Raw genomic sequence first — 25,058 nt, 5'->3', positions numbered from 1 at the left:
GGCTTTCTTTTTACTGACTTACAAGTGAGTATTTTTAACTGAATGTTTTGTCAAACTGCCAAACCTGCAGGTTGGTTTAGGTGAGCGCTCTCACCTCGTCTCAGATGCCATCATTGCCACCATTCTTGCACTGAGACTGAATTCACTTTTTTTTTCTCCTTTTTTTTGGTAACACCACTGGCTTTCTGCCATAAAATGATTAATCTTTTCCTTGCCTCTCCATCTGTCCCTCTGGCATATACATTCCAAGTGCCATGGTGACTTTCTTTTGGAACACATTACTATAGGATGAAATAGCAATTAGTAGAGACTTACTTTTTTTTGTCAGTAAACAGATGCAAGATGATGCCAGTGTAGTAAAGAAAGCCTGTCTTTCCCCTCCACAAATGAACATGAATTCCTAATGGACCTGTCTTTCGCGCTTCACCGGGAGCCCTAATCGGTGAGGTGGACCTTACTTCATGCTGGAGATTTGGGCCTCGTTCCAGAGGGAGATAAGGGTCCAAAGAGCGAAGTCCTCAGCCTGTGCCTGCTGAAAAGCTGCCCTTTGGTACCAAGTCTGTGAGCAAAGCACTGTTGGGAGTTGTGGCAGCAGCACACAGGGACTGAGGAGGAATTAACTCCAGGGGGCTGATGCCAGATCATAGCAGCTCTGGAGCTCGTGTGTGTTCTACTCACCTGGGATCCAGGGGTGAAGTGGTGCAGATGGCAAGGCACAGGTCCCTGTCTCTGTGTGCTGCCTCTCTGGGAAGCAGAAGTAAGCATTCTGAAAGCAGTCCAGTCCTCCTTCACTGTCACTAACAGCATTAAAAGCAGCTGAATTGCCTGTCAGTCTGAATTTCTTAGGTCTTCCATTACCTGGAGCAGATTGACTCCTTCATTCACAGTACCTTGTAGACTTCAGTTCATAACTTCTGAACATCTGAGACACCCAACTGTTTGATTTCCTTGTCTTGAGACAGAATAAAGCTTCAAAGGAAGAAAGTTAAAATTATTTAAGCCAAGCAAGGTGACATGCTGCTTGTAAAAACATTTCAGTGGATGGGAAGAGAGAAAGAGGGAACAAAATGCTGAGCATTTTAACCAAGTCATGTGTTGAAAGCCCAGATTTGAAGTAGGTGTGGTAATTTGATGGCAAGGGATTTGAGGGCTTAATCTAATAATGGAGTATGAAGTGGCTGATTTTGGTGAGGCCCATAAAAGAAGGAAGTAAAGGGTGCTTGGGATGGCATGTCCGGAAGTTCTGAGTCATCCCTGTGCCTTAGGACAGCAACTGCTTGGAGGTAGGAGCAGGGTACTGGGTCTGTACCCAGTCATTCTCTTCATGCTGAACCCAAAGGACGCTGCTTGGATCTGTAAGTCATAGTGGGAAGTGCAGAATTCCCATTTTGTGCCAGCTTGCTCTATTTTCTAAGATAAAAACAAGAGAGAGAGAGAGAGAGGAAAAGTGTCCCAAACATCTCAGTGGTGTAACTGGGGATTCTGGGTGAAGCATGAGAGGTGCTGAGTAGCTGTGGCTCTGTAAGGATTTCAGTGTTCGTGCACAGCTGCTCTGTCAGCCTAAGGCTATTGATGAAGTGTAACCCTAAAGTTCCAGCTCAGGCATTCAGAAAATGGCATCAGAGTTCACAGCAGCTCTTGAAAGGTGGAAATAGTTACTGTCTCCTCAGCCTTTAGCGTTTTGTATCACACGAGGTTGTGTCAGTGATAGAGCAGAAGGAAGTAGGGAGAACGTCCCTCCTTGCAAATCCAGGGATTTAGAAGAAAGCAGTAGTGAGTGGCAGATGTGTTTTACTAGAGCAATTTACACTGTTGAACAGCCAAGCTCTTACGTATGCAACTCTTCAACACTGCTGTTAGTTTGTGAAGATCTGGCCTCTTATCAAAACAGATCAAATCTAGGATGCCTCTGCTCTCTCTCATCTTTAATTATGACAGGCATGTTCTGTTCTCTGAAATAATTTAAATTATTAATCTGGGACTTAAATTGGTTTTTAGCTTTTATACCATAGACTAAGTCCAGAATAATATAGGGATAGTGATGGCTCACTAAAAGGCTGACTTTGTGACTTCCTCCTACAGCTATTTTGTCAGATTCAGAGGTGTGGGAAGAGTTTGGTGAGAAAAAGAGGTGGTTCTGACCTTCCTATTTTTCTATTGTCATAACAGATCAGAGTAGCATACCCAGTATGCTGCCTGCGTGTCCTCACACTGCCACTGTCAAAGCTGCAGTTCTTTACATCACCCCCACCCCAGGGGTCTTCTAAACTTTCCTATCGAGCTTTCAGCTCCCTCCCGTGTCCTCAGATAATCTCTGAGGTGCTGACAGGACAACGCTGGCAGTGGTGGTGGCTCCTCAAGAGCCCTGGGTAGTGTGTCTGCTGCTAAATGGGGTGGGTGATGGCAGAGGTCTCTGTGCCTTCCTTCATGGAGATGTTAATCTGCGTGTCTGTCGTGGTTTTAGGGGTGGTATTCCCGAGTTTAGTGCTCCCACTGAGATTCTCCAAACCATGCTGCCACTCACTCGCTCTGCCTCCCCTTTCCCTTTCCCTGCAGCAGGATGGAGAGGAGAATTGGAGGCAGAAGCATGGAAGATGAGAACTGGAGGCAGAAAAGGCAGAGATTGCGGGTTGAGATACGAACAATTTACTAGAAGCAATGAGATAAGAAGGAGTAACAGCAGCAATATTAATAACGAAAGTGTGTGAGAGAGGCAAGTGATTCACATGCAAAATGCTCAGAGCAGAGTCACCCCTCCCTCCCTCCTGCTGGCTTACCTGGACCAGGAAGAGACTCCTTTACTTTTGTCAATGGTATGAGGTGATACAGAATGATCTCAGTATCCTGGCCATGCCCCTTCTTGGCTACTGCAAAAAATTAACCCTGTCCTGGCTGGAACCAGAACATTACCCCTTCTTTTATACCATGTACTCATGTCCAATTCCTACACCTTCCAACTAGGTACATGCATTTATATTTATATTTATACATATATATACACCCACAAGCACAGGTGTAATTTCTGAAGTCAGTAGCCATCGCTCCAGGATGTCTGTTGAGTTCATTTAGTCCATGGCTGTGGGTTCTAGCAGTCCTAGATGTCTTCCAGGGCAGGAGGGCTGGTGTGCTGTTGGCTGGTTGCAAGCTGCATCAGGAGCTCACATGGCATGATGTGTGAAAGGCACTTTCCCTGTGAACATCCAGCCCAGCACTGGTAGTCAGGGTTCCAGGAGAAGCTGTGCTTCAACACCAATCACTTAGGAAGCAGCTTGAACCTCTTCATAGGCTGCCAGGATCTCTTTTTCAGTTTGGGTGTAACAGACCTCAGATCCTTTGTATCCCCAACTCCAGAACCCCAGGGGTCATCCTCAAGTCTCCCCAGCTACTTTTTACCAGACACACCAGGAAGGACCATTCTCCCTGACTGTAGAGCATGTTTTATACATCCTGTCCTGTCTTGGCTGGCTGACCCAGTGGTTGTTCTTCCTCTCAGCTCTACTGCTTGAGCAACCCTTGTTTGATCTGTTCAAAGCTTGTTGTTGTTCAGGGCCTCACTTGAAATCCTTTTTCTTCCACGTCACAAGATGGAGAGAGCTGACAATCTGACTGTGCTCTAGGATATGCATCCTCCAAAAACCTACAGTGAGGCCCTTTAACCTTACTTTGCTTTATGGCAAAACCGGCCTTCAGGAGGATTTGGATTATCTTCTCCCCTTTATCAAAAACTTCCTCTGCCCTGTTCTCCCATACAGTGATGTCATCAATGTGCAAATGTTCTGTAGCCTCACCCTTTTCCAGTGCAGTCTGGATCAGTCCATGCCAAGTAGTGGAGCTGTGTTTCTGCCCCTGGGGCATGTCCAGCACAGCAGCTCTCAGTAATGCTGTGACCATTCAGGCCACGATAGTGCACTGTCAGTCTCCACTTTCCATTGGACTAACAGCTGGTAATGTAGGGCTGTTAAAGGATGAGCAGGTCTTGCTGGGCACTCCAGCTCTCCAGTCCACAGCCCATCCATGGATGGGGTCCTGCAGGCCCGGCTGGTGCCGTGTTGCCAACAGGGCACTGTTGTGGTAGTGATCGGTACTTGTTCTCCAGCCCTCAGCAGTCTCACGGCAGAAGGGTCCTCTGAGAGACCAGACGAGGAATTCAGCTGTCGAATTCCCTCTGTCTTCATAGCAGCTCTTCTAAAAGCCCAGCGTTTCACTTTTGGGGCCTTGAAATACCCTCTTCTGAGGTGATCCGTTCCAAGGATGCCTGGGAACTCTGGGCCAGTCACAATGGAGTGTTTTGCCATTTATTCCCAATCACTTCAGCTTTCAGTACAGTCAGCTATTGGGATCCCCCTGTCACCTCAGAAACAGAGATGTATTCTGCCCCTCAGATCTCAATGGCATCAGGGCACATTGTGCATAGGTGTCAACTAAAGCCTCATATTCTTGTGGGTCTCATGTGCCAGGCCGTGGATTCCTGCAGTCCAAGAGATCCAATAGTCCCCTTTCTCCACCTGGCTGGAGGCAGGGCCCCTCTAGCTCAGATCATGGTACTTGTTTCTCTATTCTTGTAAATCTGAACCAGAGGTCTCTTCAAGAGGATATGCAGTAACATCAGCCCTTTATTCTGTCTGAGGATGTGCCCACAGTAAACTGGAGTGGCATTTATCCTCGAAGAATTTCCTGTAGTGGTTGTTCTTCCTCTCAGCTCTAGTGCTCTTGCTGTTAGGGCAGAGGTGGGTTTTCCATCCCACTTCTTCATGTCCTCTCTGTGGCCATGCAGGTGAAACCAGAGGTTACCTTGTGGTGTGTCCCCTGTCAAGCCAGGGTCAGCTTGCTCCCAGTAGCAGAGATTCTGGTCCATACTGGTGTCCACATGGGACTTTTACTTTCTAGTTTGCTTGATCCAATCTGTCCACAGTCTTGGACAGCCTTTCACAGGTTGGTGGGGAGGAAAAAAGATGATCTTCATATTGCCAGAGTTGGGGAGTCACCTGAAGCCCTGTTCTCATTTCATTGACATCGTCACCAGTGAGTTGGCGTATGGCCATGGCATGCTCCATGCAAACTTCTGCCACATGGATTGTGTACTTAACCTCCAATGAAAATTAAAAATCCTCAAAAACTGTTGTAACAGGCCTGAAGGAGGAAACGGGGGTGGAAAGCTGGGGAAAAGAATTCTCTCCTGTTGCCCCCCACAGACTCTGTACGATTATTAATGGATTCCCAAAGGTAGTGCCGAGGTACGGTCAGGAGAGCAGCACTGAACACTCATCCCAAATGACCCTCATTGCTCTCGATGTTATCGTGTCATAAACTGACAAGCAACAAAGCCATCCTGCTCCTTCTCGCTGCTCTGAAAAAGAGCACCATGGTGGGCGCTTAAGGAAGCAGGTTGGGTACCACACCCCCATGAACAGACAAGGCAACATTGTGACCAGTGGCTCCCTACCTAATAACAGCAAATGCTCAGATAAATTTGTTTCCAACCCGCTTCGGCAGATCCGTTGTTATCTCAACCCTTGGAGCCTCACGCTGCGTGCCAGATAAGGCTGTTGTGGTTTAAGAATTGTATTCCCCAATTTAGTGCTCCCACTGAGACTCTCCCTGACCCCCTCCCCCTTCGGTGGGCTAGAGAGGAGAGAGGCACAAAAGGCAAAGATCACGGGTTGAGATAAGAACAAGAAACAGCTATGAGATAAGAAAACAAACGGAGAGGTGAGTGATTCACATGCAAAATGCTCAGAAACACCCCCTTCTCCCTGGAAGAGACTCCCTTTCCTTTGCCCCCAGCAGTGGTACAGAATAACCTCTGTGCCCTGGACGTGCCCTCTCACAGCTACTGCAAAAAATAAATCTGTCCTGGCCAGAACCGGGACTGTGTCATCATCTACCTGTCCATCTCTCTGCTCAGCGATCTTGGGAACTTAATTATCTGTGAGGCTATTAAGAAAAATGGGTCAAATTGACCAGTGATTTCCAAAGTGATTAGAGAAAAATTGATCCTCGGGAGTGGGAGGAGATGTGCCGTTTCCTGAGGATGCCTAACTAACAATAGAACTGGTTTGTGATCCTGCAATCAATGTCAGTCTGAAGAGGCGACTTAATTGCTGCAGGATTGAGGGAATGGATGGAATTCTGTGCTGCAGTCCATCCTGTCTGTGATCTCATCACAGCCATCACCTGGAGCTGCACTCAGCCATGCTCAGTGCAGCTGAGCAACACAGACCTAGGGTGCAAAGGAGGGTGCAATAGTTTGATTCATTTTTTGGCTTCTGTTCTGCACACCTGCCTTCCTGGAGTTTAGTCCCTGGGTCTGGTTTATGGACTCTAGTCAAGGTCTCAGATTATTTTTCCTTCCTGAGATAGTTTTTTCTTCTCATCTTTGTGTTGTCTCTGGACAAGCAAAAGAGAATTTGTAATTATCTTTCTTATTACAAGGTTCCATTTTATAAAGACTAAAGCATATGAAAATGACAGTGGTACAAAGACAGGATACCTCTGATTAGAGGCCTTATGATTTTTTGTGAACTAACTCCTGTTGATGAGTAGAAACACACACTATTTAAATAAAACATTAATATAATCTTAACAATTTCAGTGGTATTAATCACTTCCATTCTTTCCTAATTTTGGCTTTGAAGCTACAGCGCTTCAGCTCCTATCTGTTGATATGTCTTTGCTAAGTAGAAAATATTTGTGTTATCACCTTTTTATTCCCAAAACCAGTACTGTAGAAGCACTTCAGTCCTTGTCTTAATAAGATAAGCAAATGAATAAGCTTAAATAGTAAGCTAAATAAATTAGGCTGTTAGATTGCAATTAGCCTGTCCTTGGCCATGCCCATTAGTCCTTTGAGCCCTACTTGAGACCTCTCTGGATTCTGTCATTTTTACCTGTCATTCTTGAACTACCACAGCATGTTGGTCATTGTTGCAGCAGCATTCCCATCACTCCAGACACATAACGATGGCACTTTCCCCATATCCAGTTGTCTTTTCATCCCTCCTGTTGGCATATTGAGACCTCACGTTTGTTCTTCAAGCATTTTGCAGATTCATGGCTTTCAAAGTCTGGCCAAGCTAGTCTAGCTTGCTTCCTTTCTTTCCAGGCTGTTTTCTAGTCAAAAAAACCAGCAGATACTGAATTGAATATTAATGATAACTATTTTTAGTTTACAGGATTGGATCATAATCAGATTACTTCAGCCAGCCTTATTTTTCACTGAGCCCGTGCTGCTTTGAGTTCTTTGATTCTCATATCAACCTTTCAGTACTTTTTCTGCTGTCAGCTCAGTCCAAATGTGATGGTATTGTTTTGGTTTTAAATACTTGGCCAGAATAACCTTCTTCCATTTTTGTACAGAGTCAGTGCTTCAAAATGTCATTAAAATCAACATTTAACTTGGAGATAAGTTTGTTGCTTTGGGTTTTTGGTTTGGGTAGTTTTTGGGGTTTTTTTGACTAATCTGTCTGGACTAGCTAATTTAAAAAAAAAAAAAAAAGGCATTAACTTTATGTAGGTAGTGGTGATATAAGATGCAAACCCAGGAATTTTATCAGAGGTGGGTGCTGCTCCTTGGCACATGCCTACAAATGCAGGTGCTTTCTCTCTCACAGGAAAATTGAGACTGAACTCAGTTTGTCCGGCCAGACCTTTTATTAAATTTGGAAACCCTGGAGTGAAAAGTGGGTTGGGGCAACAGAGGAGAGCAGAATTTCCCAAAGGAAAAGGGGTTGCAAGGAGCATAACTGCATGCAGTTGTGTGGTTTCTGACAGTGTGTTGGAGACGAAGCTAAAAAAGGGAGTAGGAAATGATGTGCTTGTAACAGGGAAAGGGGTTTGCAGCCTTGTCGTTGGTTGCATGTCCTGGGAGTCTCGGAGGAATGTGATAATGGAGTACCCTGGACTGCAGGAGTGAGAGCTGTGGTGGTGGAGGTGAGGGGACAGTTGATAAAAACTTAGAGGAGGAGGGAAGGGCAGAGGTTTTTTACAGCCTGAATGCTTGGTGTACAAGAGGGAGTATAACCTATCCTCCTTGATGCTGGGCTAGAGGAGGAAGTACTGTGGTGTGTCAGTGGTGCTGAAGAAGGGAGGAAAAAAGAAAGCTTTAAAAGCAGAAGGAACATCACAGTGTGGAGATCCAGTCTACTGTGAAAGGTGTCTTCAGGATTAGATTGGTGAACTTCACTTCTGTCATGTCACCCCTGAGTTGCACACTCAGGTGAGATTTGTAGGTTTGGTCATGGGCTTCCTCTATAACATCTGTGAAACTCCAGGAACTAGAGGAAATGGAATTGCTTTTCTGCTCCTAAGAGAGCTAAAAAGCAAAACAGGAGAAGCACCTCCCACAGCTGCTGCTCAGAGTGCTGCAGTGTGATGGCTCCTGTAGTCCAAGGCAGCTGAACAAAGGTTTTAAGTGCTGGTGGGGGGTTTTCAGCTTGGAAGTTTGTACATTCCTTGGCTTATGAGAGTAGAGTGAAATACCCTATTTCCTATCCACACTCGGTAATACATTCCAGTATCTTAGAGAGTTGCCATAGTGATAAAAAAGGGAACAGAATCTACTTGTCTTCCTGGGATAGCAGAATTATTAAATTAAATGCCTCTTTTCCATTAAAGGAGAGTGTCATTATCATATTTCTGAAAACTGTTTTAGAGCAGAAATAATGTGTTTAAGGTGGTGTCCTGCATTAATCGTGTTCCTTCTTGAGGCACCTCTAGCCTTAACTTGCACTCGGGATACACCCTGTTATCTCCCCCATTGCAGCTGGTGGAACAGAACAACACCTTTCTTGGGCAAGTCTGCTCTACTCCATCAGAATTCACGCAGTTGTGACCACAAAGAGCTGGGCGAAAGAAGCAAGAGTTGCCCAAAATTGTAGCACAGAAACACAAGTATAAGACGTGAGTTGCAGAGGATGAGGTGGGATGAAAGGAGCCACCGTGGGATGGAGTGCAGGGAAGAGGGCTGCTGAAAATGGTGGCTGCATCAGGAGGAGAAAGTAGATGAAATGAGGGAGAGGAGCAAAGGCAACATGTAGGGAACATCTTGAGCTTAGAACAAAATGGGAGTGAACAACGTAACCCAGGTTGTCAGAGAGAAACTTTCGGCTTTTGTTGCAGTGGAGATGTGCTGGATGGAAGGTGGAGTAGCCCTGTGGAACATGCCTGTTCCATGCAGATGGAAAAGAAACAACTCACCCTGGATTGCCCTTTGCTTTCCTTCCTTTTAGGAAAGTAAATTTAACAAAGTTTAAGCCAAATACAAATCTTTGTGACGGCTCTGAGTTCCCCATGAAAATGGCCATTCTTACCAGGTTGTAGACTCCAGTGTTCTTGCTGGTTTATCTTCTTTAATGACTTTTAATTACCTGGTAATCTTCTCCTGAACTACCTATTTTGGGATCAGAGTTGTGTTTCAGAAATACAAAAAGCAAAAGTCTTCTGAGTATCTCCCTGCCCTCACCTGCCTGGAAAAAACCTGGAAGCAGAGGCAGGAGTTGGGGTGTTTGAGCCTTCCGAGTCCTTTGCTTGGAGCTGCCGGTTTCCATTTGCAGAATGAACAAGCAGGATGAAGTCTTTACAATGTGTAGGCTCAATCTTCTGCCTATATTTACCAGTTGTTTTTTGAGATTTCAGTCAGCCATGGTTTGAAGTTCCACAGAAGTCACTGAGCTCAGCGTTCAGATAATTAACCAGGAATTGCAGTTTATGCCTCGCGCTCTCGGGCATCTTTCAGAGTGTGATATGCAGGGATCTGCCTGATTCTTCCTTTCCTTCCACCTCCTGTTTGCTGCCTTCCCACCAGGGAGGAACTGACAGTGGTTTGCTTTGCTGGAGTCCCTACCTGGCTGTGTTTGGAATCAATTCCGAGCTGCTCCTCAGGGTACCAGTAATAGCTCTGGAACGCTGTGGATCTTAATGCTGTTTGTCAGCAGGTTGTTCTGCCACTGAAACTCCTCGCTGATCCCAGACTTGGTTGGAAACTGTTAAAAATAGATAAGAGTTTGTTCGAGCAGGTCTCACATTGTATTGTGCACTTTTAGTCTCTGGAAATCACAGTCCTGTTAATTTGAATTCTTCCCAGGAAAAACTGAGTTAAACCCCCCTGAAACCGCAAGCATCTATCAATTTTAGTAAACTCATGTTGTGGATGGTCCATCCTAATTTTTGTCTCCATATTTACTTTAGGGATTGCCACCTAAAAAAGGTCTTTCCACTTATTCAGACTATTTTTTTTTTAAAGATGAACTTTAAAAAAAGCCTTTATGTTTCGTTGGCAGTTACTTACTAAAATGAAGTGTAGGTTAAAAGACATGTCTAATGTTTTACAATGTTATCAAATGATGCTATTTTTTGAAAGTTACAGACTGGTGTAATGCTTTACCTTTAGGTGCCTTTCCCTTATGAAAGCGCAGCTTTGGACACTGAAATACAATGTGGCAGAGAGCAGGTTTACCAAAATACAAGGTTTCAAATGGAAGCTACTCTGCTTCCAGATGGCTTTCAAAGAACAGCAAAGCATTTCTTAAAATTTCAATCAAGTATTTATTACTTAATGACCACCGAGAGTAGGACAAATTATCCTCATCTTATTAAGCACTCAGTTTGGAAGATTTGAAAGGTTGCTTTGTTGTTGTACATAGTTGTGATCTGCTTAATAACAAGATCTATTGAAAAGGAAATGTTAAAATAAGATAAAACAACCATGGGGTGGTACCTGACAGGATTGCAGAGCCTCGGTGCTTTGGGGATGTTCTAGTGGTTTAGAGTTTTAACAAACTTGAAACTGTCTTTTGAGACTAAAATATTTCTAATATTTTTTCTAAAAATCTATTTTTAAACATTTTTCCTTTAATAAAAAGACATTAATATTTCCTGATAATGAGATGGGAGACACCTCTCTGTTTCTTTTGGTGCAAGAACTTAAATTTGAGGTAAAATTTGCTCAGCATTCTCACTGCTTAAAGAAAATCTCTCTTCTGCTCTTTGAAAATTCAATTGTGTACGATTCTGCCAGAAGCTTTTAACACCAGGCTTCCAAGCTCAGCACATCCATGTTGGGCATTCATTGCCTGCACTGAGCCTTTTCCATCTCCTCCCTGGTGCCTGAGTCTTCTCTATCCATGAGCTTCCAGGTCCAGGGAGGGCTCTGCTTGCACTGTGTTCTGCAGGTTGGAGGGCCCATGGAAGCCATGGAAAGAGGTTCCTGTTCAAGCAGCATTCCTGTCTCCCAGTTTGGGCTCCCCATGGCTCTCCCAGTGGTGGTGGTGACTGTAAGGGCTTGCAGGAAGTTGTAGTGTAGTGGTGGTTGCCAGAGTAGTCAGTATTCAAAAAACTCCTCCAAACTTTCAAGCAAGTTCAAAGAGGACTGGAAAGGCAAAGTCCTTCCAAAAACGAAGTTTGTAGTTGGGAATTAGACATGAGGAAACTGAGTAACAGCCCCAGAGTTAATGTTCCTATTTCTGGCTTCTGAAAGGTTTCAATAGTTCTCCTAAGTTTTCTCAGAATCTCACTTGTAGTTTCAGAAATTTTCTTCACTGTTGATCTGATAGACCCCCATAGCATTAATGAACAGCTGTCATTATCAGATGACACTTTTTCATACCTTGTCTGAAATAACGGGTTGAGTGTGTAATTTTATTAAATACTTTGTTATTAATTCTTCAGAGAAAGCTGCCAAAATCTGTGGTATAATAAATAACAATTAAACTAATTTCTCTGAGCATGCAGTCTGCAAAACAAACACAGAAGTACAGAAAATGAAATTCTTTATATTTGTGCAATGTGATAGTAGCTAACACCACTTCTCTTTAAAGGCAGTCTTGGGACTAAACTTTAGATGCTAATTTTTGGTCTTACTTGCTATTTGAATTATTCAGCTTTACTCTGGGACACAGCACATATTTGATAACCTCATATATTTGCAAAGTAACAGCTTTTGGGATTTTTTTAATGTGTAAAGATAGAACGTCTTGTACAGTGAAGAAAGGCCCAAATCTGGCAACAGTCACTGGGCAGGATGCAGGGAAAGGGAGCATTTCCTAACATAAAGCTGCTTGGAGAGTGGCAGGGCCAGCTGTTTGAAACCAGAGGGTACAAAGTACAGGGACAAAGAAGACAAGGCCCAGTCAAATTGTGGTTTTTGGACTCTGCCCCAGTGTAATTTATTGCTCATAACTGGTGCTCCCTCAACTGCTCGTTCAGCCCGATTCCTGTAAGCATAAAAAGCAACCCCTGAGTAATCCCTTATTATGAGGCTGTTCCAGTGATAAACTGGTGTGAACAGCCCTTCTTCCAGCAATGGGAATAGTCCTTCTGAATCCCTGCTGGCAAGGGAAGGGAAGAGACCAGGACTGTAGAAGACCACTGTTTTGAGGAAGAAAAGACTGGAGAGGTAAAGGGAAGAGGAAAATAGGATTTACTATTTCAAATAAAGACTTTGCTCAGTGGTTGGATTCATATTTAGGACCAGGTCATAAAGTCACCTAGAAATCCTCCCAGTGTGAGGCAGGGGGGTGAACAAACGCCATCTGTTGAGTAGCTCCTGTGGGAGGGACTGAGGGGAACTTGGGGGGCTCAGCCTGGAGAAGAGAAGCCTCGGGGGGATCTCACTCTCTGCAACTCCCTGACAGGAGGGTGGACTCAGGTGGGGGTCAGGCTCTGCTCCCAGGGAACAAGGGACAGATGAGAGGGAATGGCCTCAAGCTGTGCCAGGGGAGGGTCAGGTTGGACATCAGGAGGAATTTCTTCCCAGAAAGAGTGGTCAGGCATTGGAATCGGCTGCCCAGGGAGGTGGTGGAATCCCCGTCCTTGGAGGTGTTCAAGGAAAGCCTGGATGTGGCACTCAGTGCTCTGGGCTGGGTGACAAGGTGGTGATAGGTCCCAGGTTGGACTCCATGGTCTTGGAGGTCTTTTCCAACATCAGTGATTCTGTGGTTCCAGTAATGGAGATCTCACCATGGGGGAGACTCCTGCAGGCCAAGTGGCTCTTTGGATGTACAGTGTTCTCTCCAGTCATTCAGGGGGAGTTGTGTTTCTGTTTTCTAGTCTTGGGGAGTTCTCAGGGTGTCATTTCTCAAGGTTGTCAGTCTTAGACATCTTTTTGCTCAGACACTTCTCCTCAAGTACCAAAACGCAAGTTGATAACCGTTTGCTCGATGCCTTTATATATTCCCCTCCCTTCCCATCTGTTTGTGCACAAAGTCATGCTTTGTGCTCACAATGCACAAAGTGTCACAGGTTTTGAAGTTTGTTTGGTCTCCCAAAGTTCCTGTAGTGTTGGAAAAAGTAATTTCTGTCATTGGGAAAGATAATCTTGTGTTTTCCTTTGATTTTGTAAGTTGAATTGCAAGACTTCAGCCCCACAGAGCTGTATATATTTGTAAAACATCTTTTTAGAATGTATTTTAACTTGGTAAAAGTTGTGAAATTATGAATTTAATACTGAGAATTTAATATTGAGAAGCTTAAACTGGAATTCGGTCTCTGTGAATGCAAAGACAGGATATTTGACATATGTGGGGTTTTTTTTATCTCCCTTTGGAATCACGAAAATTCTAATCATTTCATTCATTCATTCTTTTCCAGATGGGAATGACAGGTAACACTAGTCCCTTTGGGCAGCCTTTCAGTCAAACTGGAGGGCAGCAGATGGGAGCTGCAGGAGTGAATCCTCAGTTGCCGAACAAGCCAGGCATGGCCAATAGTCTGTCTCCCTTCCCTGCCGACATCAAGAGTACTCCCGTCACCAGTGTGCCAAACATGGTGAGTTGGACCTGCTGCTTCCAGCATTCTTTACCTCTTCCTAGTGCTTTCTAAATTCTTGGGTGATCCAGCTTCTGCAACACTACCAAATTACTTCTCCACGGTCATTTAAGCATCAGAGTTGCCCCGTGGTTCCTCACTTCCACTCTGCAGTGTGTATGTAAAACCCATGTACATTTTTATGCAGTGATCGTACTTTGTAAAGAATCACAGTTACAAAAACTGCATTGCATCCTTTCATTTTGCCTGGTACGTTTGGTTTCAAACCAGAGAAGAATGTCTTCTTTAAGTCCTGTGTGTCAATTAGAATTTGTTAGGTACATCATCACCTTTCTGAAACTAAATAGTACCTCGTATCCTTTGAATCTGATGTGGTAAACACCCCACATGCTTCTCACTTTATACTGTGCATGACTTGCATGTCCCAAGCTTATGAGAACGGTTCTTATTAGGATACCTTACAAGTTTATAGTATCATGCTTACCAGAGTTTTCTTTATAAAGTGAAATTAAATATTCCCATTTGTCTCAGGATGTTGTGTATTAATCAAACTGCTTGTGTTGTTTCTATGGAAACTCCAGCTTGTTGCATTTTATATTCTTACACATGATAGCAGTTTCTATAGTAACTTGTAAGACCTTCCATAAGATGCAAATTGCTTATTTTTTAATTTAAATCAAAAACCAGCTATTTTTTGGCACAACCAATGCTTGCTCTTCCATCACTGAGTTTGCTACCTGCCTGTCACTAATAGGCTCTGTATGAGAGGCAAGAGGATGCAAAAACTTCTTTTTTTCTTCTGATTTTAGAGGACCACTTCCTGATTTTCCTCTAGTAACACTGTGAAATCTTTCTTTAATATCATCTGTCATTTATTGTTTATGATTATGGAAAGGAGCCTGTGAACATATTAAGACCATGTTCAGAACACCACTTGCACTCATGCAGAATATTTGTAAAAGACAATTTTCTGCATGATTACTCTAATTGTGTTTATTTAGTGTTTGGATCCGGTGTAAAGCAAGTGAGTTATTGTCCTGATGCTGCAGAGAAACCTGCAGGTCTCTCCAGAATGCTGTATTCATCTCAGGGACTGGGTGATCTTGAAGCCTGATTTTGTGCTCGTTTAAAAGTGAGGTTTGGGAAAGTCTAAATCTTATTATACTAACTTACTAGTATAGGATGTAGTGGTCAATATTCAGGTGGAATAAAGGCATTTGCAATCAAGGCTTGTCACATGATGGGAGAGAAATAAAATCAAAAACTGTTTTCTTTCTCCCATCTTGTCCAAAAGACAGAGGAAAGTAAGGGAAACTTTCCCAGTACTATCAATTGCGGTTTTAAAATGTCAAACATACCAACTGAGAGAACACTCAGAACTGTCTGTCTTTGTTGCTCAGGTGTCAAAAGCTTTGCATGTCCAGTATATCTTCTTTTCCCTCACACCAGTACAGAGAGTAATGGCCGTTTCAGCCAACAGACATTAGTACTGTTGAGCCCAAAGGTCTCAGCTCACGTGAGGGTCAGAGGCATGGTGCTCCTGACAGGGGGGTGACTTCAAAAACTGAAGTTTCCATCTAAGCATTTTTATTGCAAAGCCAAGAATTTAAAAAGAAATGTCACACTTGTTAAAATTTAACCTTTATTTGGCAGCAGTGGGTAAGGCAGTGTAATTATTTGGTAATAGCACATCCATGGCCATATGCTATTCCTTCCACAGGGACTTTGCTTTATTCAGTGAACAATATGAACAGAGCCCTTGGAAAGAGCACACAGTCAACATTTAGTTCTATTTTTTGCAGCTTGGTGTGTAGCTGTGGGCATTGCTGGCTGTATGTTGTAATATATCTCACTTGGTCATTTCCAAATGCTCTTTCCTGTGGCAGCCAACACTGGAGCAGGCATATACTTTGGATTAGTTCATTTTTACAGCACCTCTCTGAGATAAAGATGTTGCCCCAGTTTTAAGCACAGAGGCACAAGGAAAGAGTAAGACTGGCAGAATTTGCTCACTCAGAACTTGAGGTTTGTAGGCTCTGGCTTGCCTAAACCTTATTTCATAGGTTAAGGCATTACCTAAGGGTAAAATAACATCCACAGCAGTTCCATGAGTTACAGAAGCACACATCTAAGTGACATCTGTCACTCACATTGGTCAACCAAAATGTGACCCAAATGGCTCTTGTTGAAAAGCAGCTTGTGACAGAGGCAGGTCCCCAGAGCAGAGCTGCAGTGTTTGAGCAATCCTGCCGTGCATTCTTGCTGCAGTCCCGTTGTCATTTCTATGTCCTGGGATGCTTTAGGTCCCTGGAGATGATGGTTTATTTAATGTGTTTGGCCTGGAGACACAGCCTGTCCTGTTCCCTGAGGGAGGCAGCAGTGATGTGGAAAAGGGTATTGTGTTATGTTAACATCGATGAAAAATGAACATGTGGAGGATCAGTTTAGACTCCATCCACTACAGCAAGCGCAAGACAACTGCATATTAAAAAAAAAAAAAAAAGCAACAAAAAGAAACCATTGGGGTCCTTTGTGGGATGATTGCAACCACATATCTTGCTAAACCAGCCCTCTATACTCTCCTTATCTTAAAGGGCCCCCAAAGTACTATTCCATGTGAGAGACAAACCCACGTGAATGAGAACACTGGTGGTATGTGGCCTGTCTGAGGCAGGAAACCAAATTGCAGCATGGCACTGAACACTGTGGTTACCACAAAGGGTATTTAAACAAGAGAAGAGGAAGTAGAAAGGTGCAGCCATTGTCTGAGGACCCCTAAGTTCTGAAGATCAAAATATTTTTAAATAGTCCTTTCAGTCTTTAGCCTTACACCTTACATGTGTGCTGCAAAAGTAAAAGATGATTAAGTTTCTTAACCCACATAATTCTAATCATTACTGTGTGTCACCCCGTCTTCAGCAGTAACCAAGAGTTTTCCCACTGCCAGGCATAACCCTGGCAGCCGGGACAAATGTGCTGCAGCTGTGGGTTTGGATTTTTGATCCAAATTCAGGCTACCACTCTCCTGAGAACAACACTCTCCCCTCCTCCCTGCCTGCCCAGTAAAGTGGGTCTCTGAAGTGTTAGTTCACTGCAGCCCATGTTCCAGGCATGACCTTACACTACACCCTGAGAAGCACATTTGGATTAATCTCTTTAATTAGAAAAGAAGAACAAACCTTATGGTATTAAAATGATTAAGAGGTCAGCATTAAGGTATTAATTTTCAGTGCCAGCAGGATGGATTGATTTTGCTTGGTTGGTTTTGTTTTAATGGTGATCCAAACAGCGTATCAGCTCTTGCTTTGTGGGGCTACTACAGAATCAGTTCCCTTTACGGAATGGGCAGCCTGAAAACTTGAGTGAAAGGCTTGTTTCCAAAAGAAAAGTACTGCTTCCGATGTTGTTGGAAGTTTTGGTGACACATTACTGAGCTTCAGTGCTGCTGAAATGGTTCTGATGCAGGACTGGCAATGCTGCGCTGCAGTGAGATCATGCAAAATCCCTGGGCTGTGGAAGTGAGCCATGCTCTGCTCTCGGGCTCTCAGCGTGGTGTGCAGCCAGTTTGGGAGCCAGCACTCTCTAGTTTTGGAGTGCACAGGCTCTGGGAGGAGCTGTTGTGGGGGGAACTCTGTGAGGCTTTTCCATCAAGCTCACTGAAGCTTTGCAGTCCCTACAGTGCTGCCTGTTCCAAGGGTGGCGGTGGATGGTTCCTTCGTGGACATACCAGTAAATCTGGTATTTCTGCATGGGTTAGGAGCACAGTGGGGCAAATTTGGCTTCCAGACACCAGCATGGTTTCACAGTTATCCCTATGACCAGCAGATGGAGTTGAGAGAATATTGCTTTTTGGAAGCGAAGGAAATAGTTTTTCCTAAATTCTGGACTTAGAATTGGAGCAGCACATCTCCTGTGCTTTTTTTCCCCCCTCATCTCTTGCTAAACTGCATCAGGAGCTCTCTGTTGTGTTCTTCTTAGTTTCTTTTTATGTCCTATGGGTTTCTGTAATAACAGATTTTGATCAGAAGACAGAAGAAGTAACTGGGGGGTGAAGATGTCTCAGGTGTGCCTTGCTGCAGACCTCGGAGGGAGAGGAAGAAAGCTTTTAAACTGGGAGGCCAGGTTTAATTAGAGCAAGTAGAACTGTAGCTACTTAAAATAGACAACTGGTATTTTATTCTAGAGACCAGAAAGAAAAGGCTTTATGGAGAATCACTTAACTCTTGTGCCCTTCCAGGGAGGAAGGCCTGTTTTCTGACCCTTTCTGTGATTTTTTTCCTCTCTTGCAGCACAGCCACTCTCCTCTTTCCCTGTGGAAAGGTCTGTGACTGTTGCACTGGCAGCATGCTGCATGTCTGCTTGCTGCTCTCTTCAGCACTCTCCCAGTCTCTGCTGGGCTTGTTGTCAGCTGTGCTCACCTTCCCTGTGCCTGCCCTGACCTCCACTCTGAAATTCAGTTTCTCATTCACTGGGAAGCTCACTCTTTCCCTTCCTCAGGAAAATCCCTCCTGATTTACAGCAGTGAACAGCTGGCAAAAGGCTCTCCTTAGCCATGGTCTAAAGGAGAAGATCTTAATGACCTGGAAACAAATCCAACAGATAGTATTCAGTGCCAGGGAAAGGACATTGTTTTGTTGGGAGCAGAGCATCTCTGTCTTGTCTTAGTGCAGGAGTTCATCCTGGGGACGTGGATTGCTTTGAATGATGGAGTATTTTAGCTTTTGCATCATCTGTAAATACAGTGCCAGGCTGGCAAAAGCTGACAAAGAGGAATTAATCTTTTCCCAGTACTCTGGCCTGTGTTCCACTCTCCCATCCCCTGTATGCAAATATAAGTGGTGGAGAATATCCATTGCTGTGTCCTACTCTATTCCAGCAGCTGAGGTGCTCCATAGCCAGCACTCCGACAGCATGGCTTTCCTTCCCTTACAAACTTCTCATTTGTGCTTTATCCTTTTTTCTATTTGGGATTTCTTATTTGGGGTTTTTAATGTTCCTCATTCCTCAGTTTAGTTTGTCCCCCACTAAAATACTGAGGTTTATGTATGGTATATAACCCCCTCAATATTTTGCTCAGGTAATTTTCCATATGTGAGAGCTGGAATCTGTCTACACCTTCCTGTATTTTGTCATTTTTTTCTACTTTGAAACACTTCTTCAGTGTACGTTTTCTTGGCATTTGCTGGTCCTTCAAATCGGAAAGATGAGGAAATAAAACTCCACAAGTGTATTCTTAAGAAAGATGCTGATCCAGCCTTGATGCCTAGCAGGCTCAATGGCATGTGATTGAGACCTTTGCTGGTTTTAAAACAAAATTCCTTTAGCAATTAAAAGCTATGTGCACTGACCAACTGTTCAGGTTCTTTCTGTGGCCTGACCATGGGAGTCTTCTCACCTTTGAGGTTGTCATGGGCTTGCAGGTTCATTCACCAAAGCCAGCCTCAGGGGTAGAGGTGGGAAGTTGAAAATATTCCTGTTTACCCTTGACACAAAAACTGCCTTTATCCATGTCAGTGGCAAAGCTTTGAAATAAATCTTGAGCTCTAAACACATTCTTCATGTTAAGACCACAGCCTCAAGCTGCTCCAGGGGAGGTTTGGGTTGGACATCAGGAAGGATTTCTTCCCAGAAAGGGTTGTCAGACATTGGAATCGGCTGCCCAGGGAGGTGTTGGAGTCCCCATCCCTGGAGGTATCCAAGGAAAACCTGGATATGGCACTCAGTGCTCTTGGGCTGGGTGACAAGGTGGGGATCGGGCACAGGTTGGACTTGATGATCTCAGAGGGCTCTTCCAACCTAAATGGTTCTGTAATTCTGTGATTATGTTGGCTTTGTGTTCAGGAGCTGAATATCTCCCTACCTCTTCTCATTTTCTAGAGCACTGCCTGTGCTCAGGTTGGTGCTATAGGCTGACATCACTCATCTCCCGCCAGACAGCAGGACGGCCTTCTCAGGCTGTGTCCAGTTCAGGAAGCCTTTTTTCCTATCCTGTGGAGTCTTCTGCCCACCATTCAGACTCAGATCCTGATTCTTCCTGCTCCTTGGGTGAGGAAATGCAGCACTGCAGGGTTTTGGGGCACAAATGCAAATGATTTTGCTTGTAGTGCTCATCTCAGCCCCTTTGTGCATGTGTGAGCTTCCAGCCTCTGGGGCCAAAGCTGACCCTGGTGTTCCTGGTGTCAGAAGGATCCTTCCTGTTTGGATAGGACCAGGCTGCTCATTCCGTGCCTGTTGAGAGTAACTGGTGGAACCAGGGAAACCACCATCCACGTGAATTGCAAGAGTTGTAAACTGGTTCTGTGTCACTTTCCCAGTGAAGCTCTGGTCATCGAGTGACTGCACTGGGGAATGCCTTTAGCCTTGATGCCACCCAATAGCTGCTGCTTGAGCTCTCCTTCAGTTTTGGGACAGAATGATACTCCCTGGGTTGTTCAGAGCTGGTTCAGCACTTATTAGAGCATTGCTGCAAATCCTGTGGGCAGGAAGGACTTCTTTGAATCTTTTGGATTGGGATACTCATTATTGGAGTTGACCACACTATGAACACTTAATTCAGATAGAAATGTTGCTCATTAGAAGTTCTTTGAGATTTACAGTTCATGTGTATATCTACTTTATGCCTGCTATTGCTTCTCTGGAAGGGACCCTCAGGATCACACTTTAGGCCTGTGGTTGGAAGGGAACTGAAGGGGTTTGGGGGTGTTTCACCTTAATGTACCAATGTGTGGGATTTGTGGCAGTGGATTCTTAATAACCTCGCTAAGATCTGCTGTTGATTACAAACCTCTCTTAAAGAACTAAAAAGCTCTTTTTAAACACAGGATTTGTCCTCATACAGTGAAAGTCACATTCTTCTATCAGGGAGAAGGAAAAAGCATGGAAATAAACAGAAATTACAGCAGAAGAAAAGTATTTTAAAAACATAATGCTCTGTAGAGCGGAGCTGAGGCAGAGTTCTGTATTGCATTGTTTACCTGCTGTAAGACTGCCACTGCTGCTGAGATTGCTGCCTATTTTTATGAGAAAAGGTACATAGTGTTCCATCTTGACAATGTTGAGTGTTTTTGAATATAAGTACATAAAAACATAGAGGATTGCTGGTCACCTCAGTAAAGTAAAACTGCCAGGGAGCTTTGAGTCCATCCAAGTCCATGACGACAAGATACTTGTGCATCTGTGCTCCCCAGACATGCAGGAAGCTTTTGCCCTTCAGGATAGGGACAGGGCAGAACCATCTTCCTCTGTAAATGACTTTCCATAATTTTAAAGGGTATTAATAGGCCTTACCCTATAGAAGTGTGTATAACTCAGTTTCTTACCCTTACTAAAGGCCTTACCCCATAGAAGTGTGTATAACTCAGTTTCTAGAAAATCGGTTATTGACATTCCCATCTCTGTTAGAGGTTTTAGCAGATTTCCAACCCCTGATCTGTTTGCTCTGTTCGTGGTGGAGCAAGTGGCAAGAGAAGTAAAACTCTTTTTTGCCTTGTTTATCTGACCACTGAATGATTTATTTTAATTGTGGGTCCAGAAGTGCCTGATCTTCCTGTTTCAGCAAGAACACTGTCAAACAGTCAGGTGAAGCAACAAGCAGCCTTATATTCTGAGGGGTTTTGTGCCTACCTGCAGACACACTGATCTGGACTGAGGCTGCTTTGTTCTTCAAACCACTGATACTCTGCAGTTCTGCTTTTTTGTTACTCAGTCTTCAAGAAACCCTTTTGGGTCAGGGCATCTGTGCTGATACAGCTGCAGTTGTGTCTGTTAACTGGAAGGGTAGTAACAAAAGGAGGACTTGGCTTGGGAAACAATTCTTTGACTGGGATGAAAGCATCGCTTCCAACAAGATTTTCTTTGGCATGATCCCTGTATTTTTCTGCAGATTAGCTGAACTAATTGTTTCCTATTTGTGACCCAAGAATTGTTTCAGCAAAACCTCTCTGCTCTGTGGATTTGTTCACAGGAGAAATGGAAGACTGAATTTCAGCTGCATGCACTGGCAGCGGATGTTCATGGGTTTCCTTCATTCACCCACTTATTCCTTTTATTGTTCTTTCTCTTGAAAGCCCAAGACAAACAGATTCAGCAGTTCCTCTTTGTCTAAGACTTACTATAATCATTATCAAGTGGCAGAGTCCCCACTTCCTCCATCAAATACCAGACATGGTGTTTTCTACTTGATCTTGTGTGCTTCATTCCCTAGAAGAAAAGCAAGCTCCAAAACTTGATGTGCAGGGACAAAGCTTGCTGCTGAAATAGGGAGAACTAGTGTAGGGAACCTTTTGTTGGTCTAAGAAAATTAGGGTTTTGTGGGCTATGGAATTTGCTGGGGAATCCTTCTCAAAGGTCAGAAGTAGAGTGGGCTACAAATGGTTTATGCTGTCACTTAAACCTGATTTTCTTTAAATGTGGTGTGCAGGATTTGGTCAGTAGTTCTGCAGACAGCATTGAACTATTTCTTCTGTTACCTCCCCAGTATAGTCCTAATGTTCCTATATTCTATTCATAAGTGGTTTTAAGGGCTCCTTTTCCTTAGGTAGCTTGGAATTTGGTGAGCTTTCCTGTGGTAACCTGTTTTCACAGTGCATAATCAAAGTGATTCTTGGGACAGTTGCTTCTTTGCCCATGAGACTAATTTAGGCTGCAAATCATACGGATTTCAGCACTTTTTCAGTCCCATATCTGTTCCTGCTAGGGGACTCATTGCAAGCTGTGGATATGTTTAATTTTGAACATCAGGTTTCTACATTTGTCTGGGAAGGTAGAAAAGCTACTTAATCTGTGCTGAATAATTGACATGTTAAAGAGGCTGTTTCTCTTCTGCACTGTTACGAGCTGTGCCCTAGACTGAAGATCTCTGTGGGTTTGCAGCTGTCAGGCAGAGCTCAGGCCTTGGTGCAGAAGTTTGTCCCTAAAGAATGGGTGCTGGAAGTAAACCATTGGATTTTAAACCTAATACAACCCAGTGTCACCCTGTGGTAACTCTCGTTCTCTTCAGTAGCCATAATGCAACCCAGATTTAGGTGACCCTTACTAGGAGAAAACTATATACAACTTGCCCTGGGAATTTTCTGTGCGGAAGGAATATCACTTGGAGAGACAAAGGACTAACTTAGGCTTGGAAAATCAGCTCCACCTGTTGCTGTAATGCATGGAGACAGTCATAGAATTTTGATTGTCTTCTCCCATTGGACTTCTCTTTGTTAGAGACAAGAAACTAGGATTGAAGTGTATAAAACCTGTAATATGAAAATATAACCTATATTATGAAATTGTAGCACTAAACAAGCTGGAATTCATAGAATCATAGATTGGTGTGGTTTGGAAGGGATCTTAAAGAATTCCACTCTGAGTAAGAGGTGTAAGAGTAGTAAGAGCTAGTTGCTGTTGGAATTACAGTCTCTCTAATAAACAGTATTTTGAATGGCTCGTTATTTAAACTCCTGTTTGTGTAAGTGTTTTAACAGAGGAACCTTTCAATACATTCACGTTGCTCCAGCATTAGAAATGTTTGAGAATGCTGCAGGGAGTGGTGCAATAACCCTTGCAGCTCAGTGAACAGTTTTGTGATACTCAAATTGTTGTACAAGATTAAGATCAGAGCTGCGGCTCACAGGCACAATGCTGAACTCTCCGCTTTTCTCTCAGTCCCAGATGCAAACCCAGGTCCAGCAAGTGGGAATCGTCCCGACGCAGGCCATGGCCACTGGGCCCACAGCAGACCCCGAGAAGCGCAAACTGATCCAGCAGCAGCTGGTTTTGCTGCTCCACGCTCACAAGTGTCAGCGGCGCGAGCAGGCCAACGGCGAGGTGCGCGCCTGCGCCCTCCCGCACTGCCGCACCATGAAGAACGTCCTCAACCACATGACGCACTGCCAGGCTGGCAAGGCCTGCCAAGGTGAGGCCTCTCTGCTCTCTCTGTCCCCAGCCTTTCTCTTCTCGTCCAGAGGGTCCCTGTGCCTGGCGCAAGGCAGTGCCAGAACTGGTTCTGTGGTTAAACTGCTCCCAGCTCTCATCTCTCTGCAGTTTCCAGTTCAGAAAACAGAGTGCAATATTTGCCCTCCTCAAGGAGGATGGTGCCAGTGTAGCCGTGCGAGCATCTTCTTCATCTCCTCTGTTATATTGAGTGTGATATCCACCATGTCTTTGTCTTAAATTTTAGTACTAGTTTCCTTCATTTGCACTGGGATCGCAAAACATTTTAATTGTGTTTAGTTGTATGTACAGTATTGCAATATTTGCCTTTTGGAGGTAGGAAGGTGTCAGTGTAGCCTTGCAAGCATCCTTTTCATCTCTGTTGTATAAGGAGGGTGTAGTGTCCACCGTGTCTTTGTCTTAAATTTTAGTACCGATTTCCTTCAGTTGCTGGTAGACCACAAAAAAAATTAGTTGTTTGCGGTTTTAGTATTGCTTGTGAAAGAGAAAGAGTAGAGTTACTCTAAAAAATGAAATAATTCAAAACCAATTAACCAAGGAGTGACTCTTAACTCTTGCTTTCCCTTGCTGCAGTTGCTCATTGTGCATCTTCGAGACAAATCATCTCCCACTGGAAGAATTGTACTCGGCACGACTGTCCCGTGTGCCTTCCTCTGAAAAATGCCAGTGACAAAAGAAACCAACAACGTAAGTACTTCTCTTACTGCTGGCACCAGTAAAACTGTTAAACCAAAGTTGACCACGTGTGCAGTGGAGGAATAAACTCTTGACAGTATCCCAACAAACTTAGTAGCTGTTAACAATCTTGTATAAGGATAGATATAGCAGTGAATTCCCATTTCTGATCATTGAATGCAATTTATTACTTAAATACACAATAATTGGGAAAGTCTGAGCTCAAGCACACATCTTTTTTAAAGGGTGTGGTAACTTCTAACTGGTGTTTCATTGTGAGGCAGGTCAATAGATTCCAGTTATGAGGCAGTTTTGGATGTAGGTAGGGGCTTGGGAAGGAGATAAGCTACTTGATTGTTTTTCCTGCTGCTAGGAACAACTTAAATCAACATGCTAATGATTTAAAATAATCAAAAATGTTTGAAAAAACAATTCTCCCATGCAAAAAGCTCTGGGTGCCTTAATCATTAAGTGTATTTAACACTGGTATAGATTAGCTGAAGTTCTGCAAATCATGCCTGGTTTTTATAATAGCTGAGCTGTTGCTGATCATTGGGGCCAATCCATTTGTAGTTTATTTCTTCTTCCCTCTTGCTCTGAAACAGAAAATCTGAACTTATGTTGGTAGGTTTGCTTCTCATCAAGTCCTTTGAAAAGATGCCAGGGTGGAACATTTTACAGCATCA

At 43.9% G+C, this 25,058-nt stretch overlaps 1 protein-coding gene across 5 annotated transcripts in view; it reads left to right on the top strand.

The window, feature by feature from the left end:
* LOC104684955 (CREB binding protein) overlaps window positions 1–25,058 on the top strand; it is a 96,269-nt gene that overhangs the window by 25,284 nt on the left and 45,927 nt on the right. For all 5 annotated transcript variants that reach the window (XM_039560010.1, XM_039560009.1, XM_039560012.1 and 2 more), the window contains 3 exons: window positions 13,585–13,761; window positions 23,410–23,659; window positions 24,271–24,384. In XM_039560010.1, coding sequence (XP_039415944.1) covers window positions 13,585–13,761; window positions 23,410–23,659; window positions 24,271–24,384 — 541 coding nt within the window. The remainder of the gene's footprint in view (window positions 1–13,584; window positions 13,762–23,409; window positions 23,660–24,270; window positions 24,385–25,058) is intronic.

The sequence above is a fragment of the Corvus cornix genome, chromosome 14, assembly GCF_000738735.6.
Source record: "Corvus cornix cornix isolate S_Up_H32 chromosome 14, ASM73873v5, whole genome shotgun sequence".
In the NCBI taxonomy this organism is placed as follows: domain Eukaryota; kingdom Metazoa; phylum Chordata; class Aves; order Passeriformes; family Corvidae; genus Corvus; species Corvus cornix.
The sequence above is the reverse complement of the archived record's forward strand: the minus strand, read 5'-3'. Positions and strand labels throughout refer to the sequence as shown.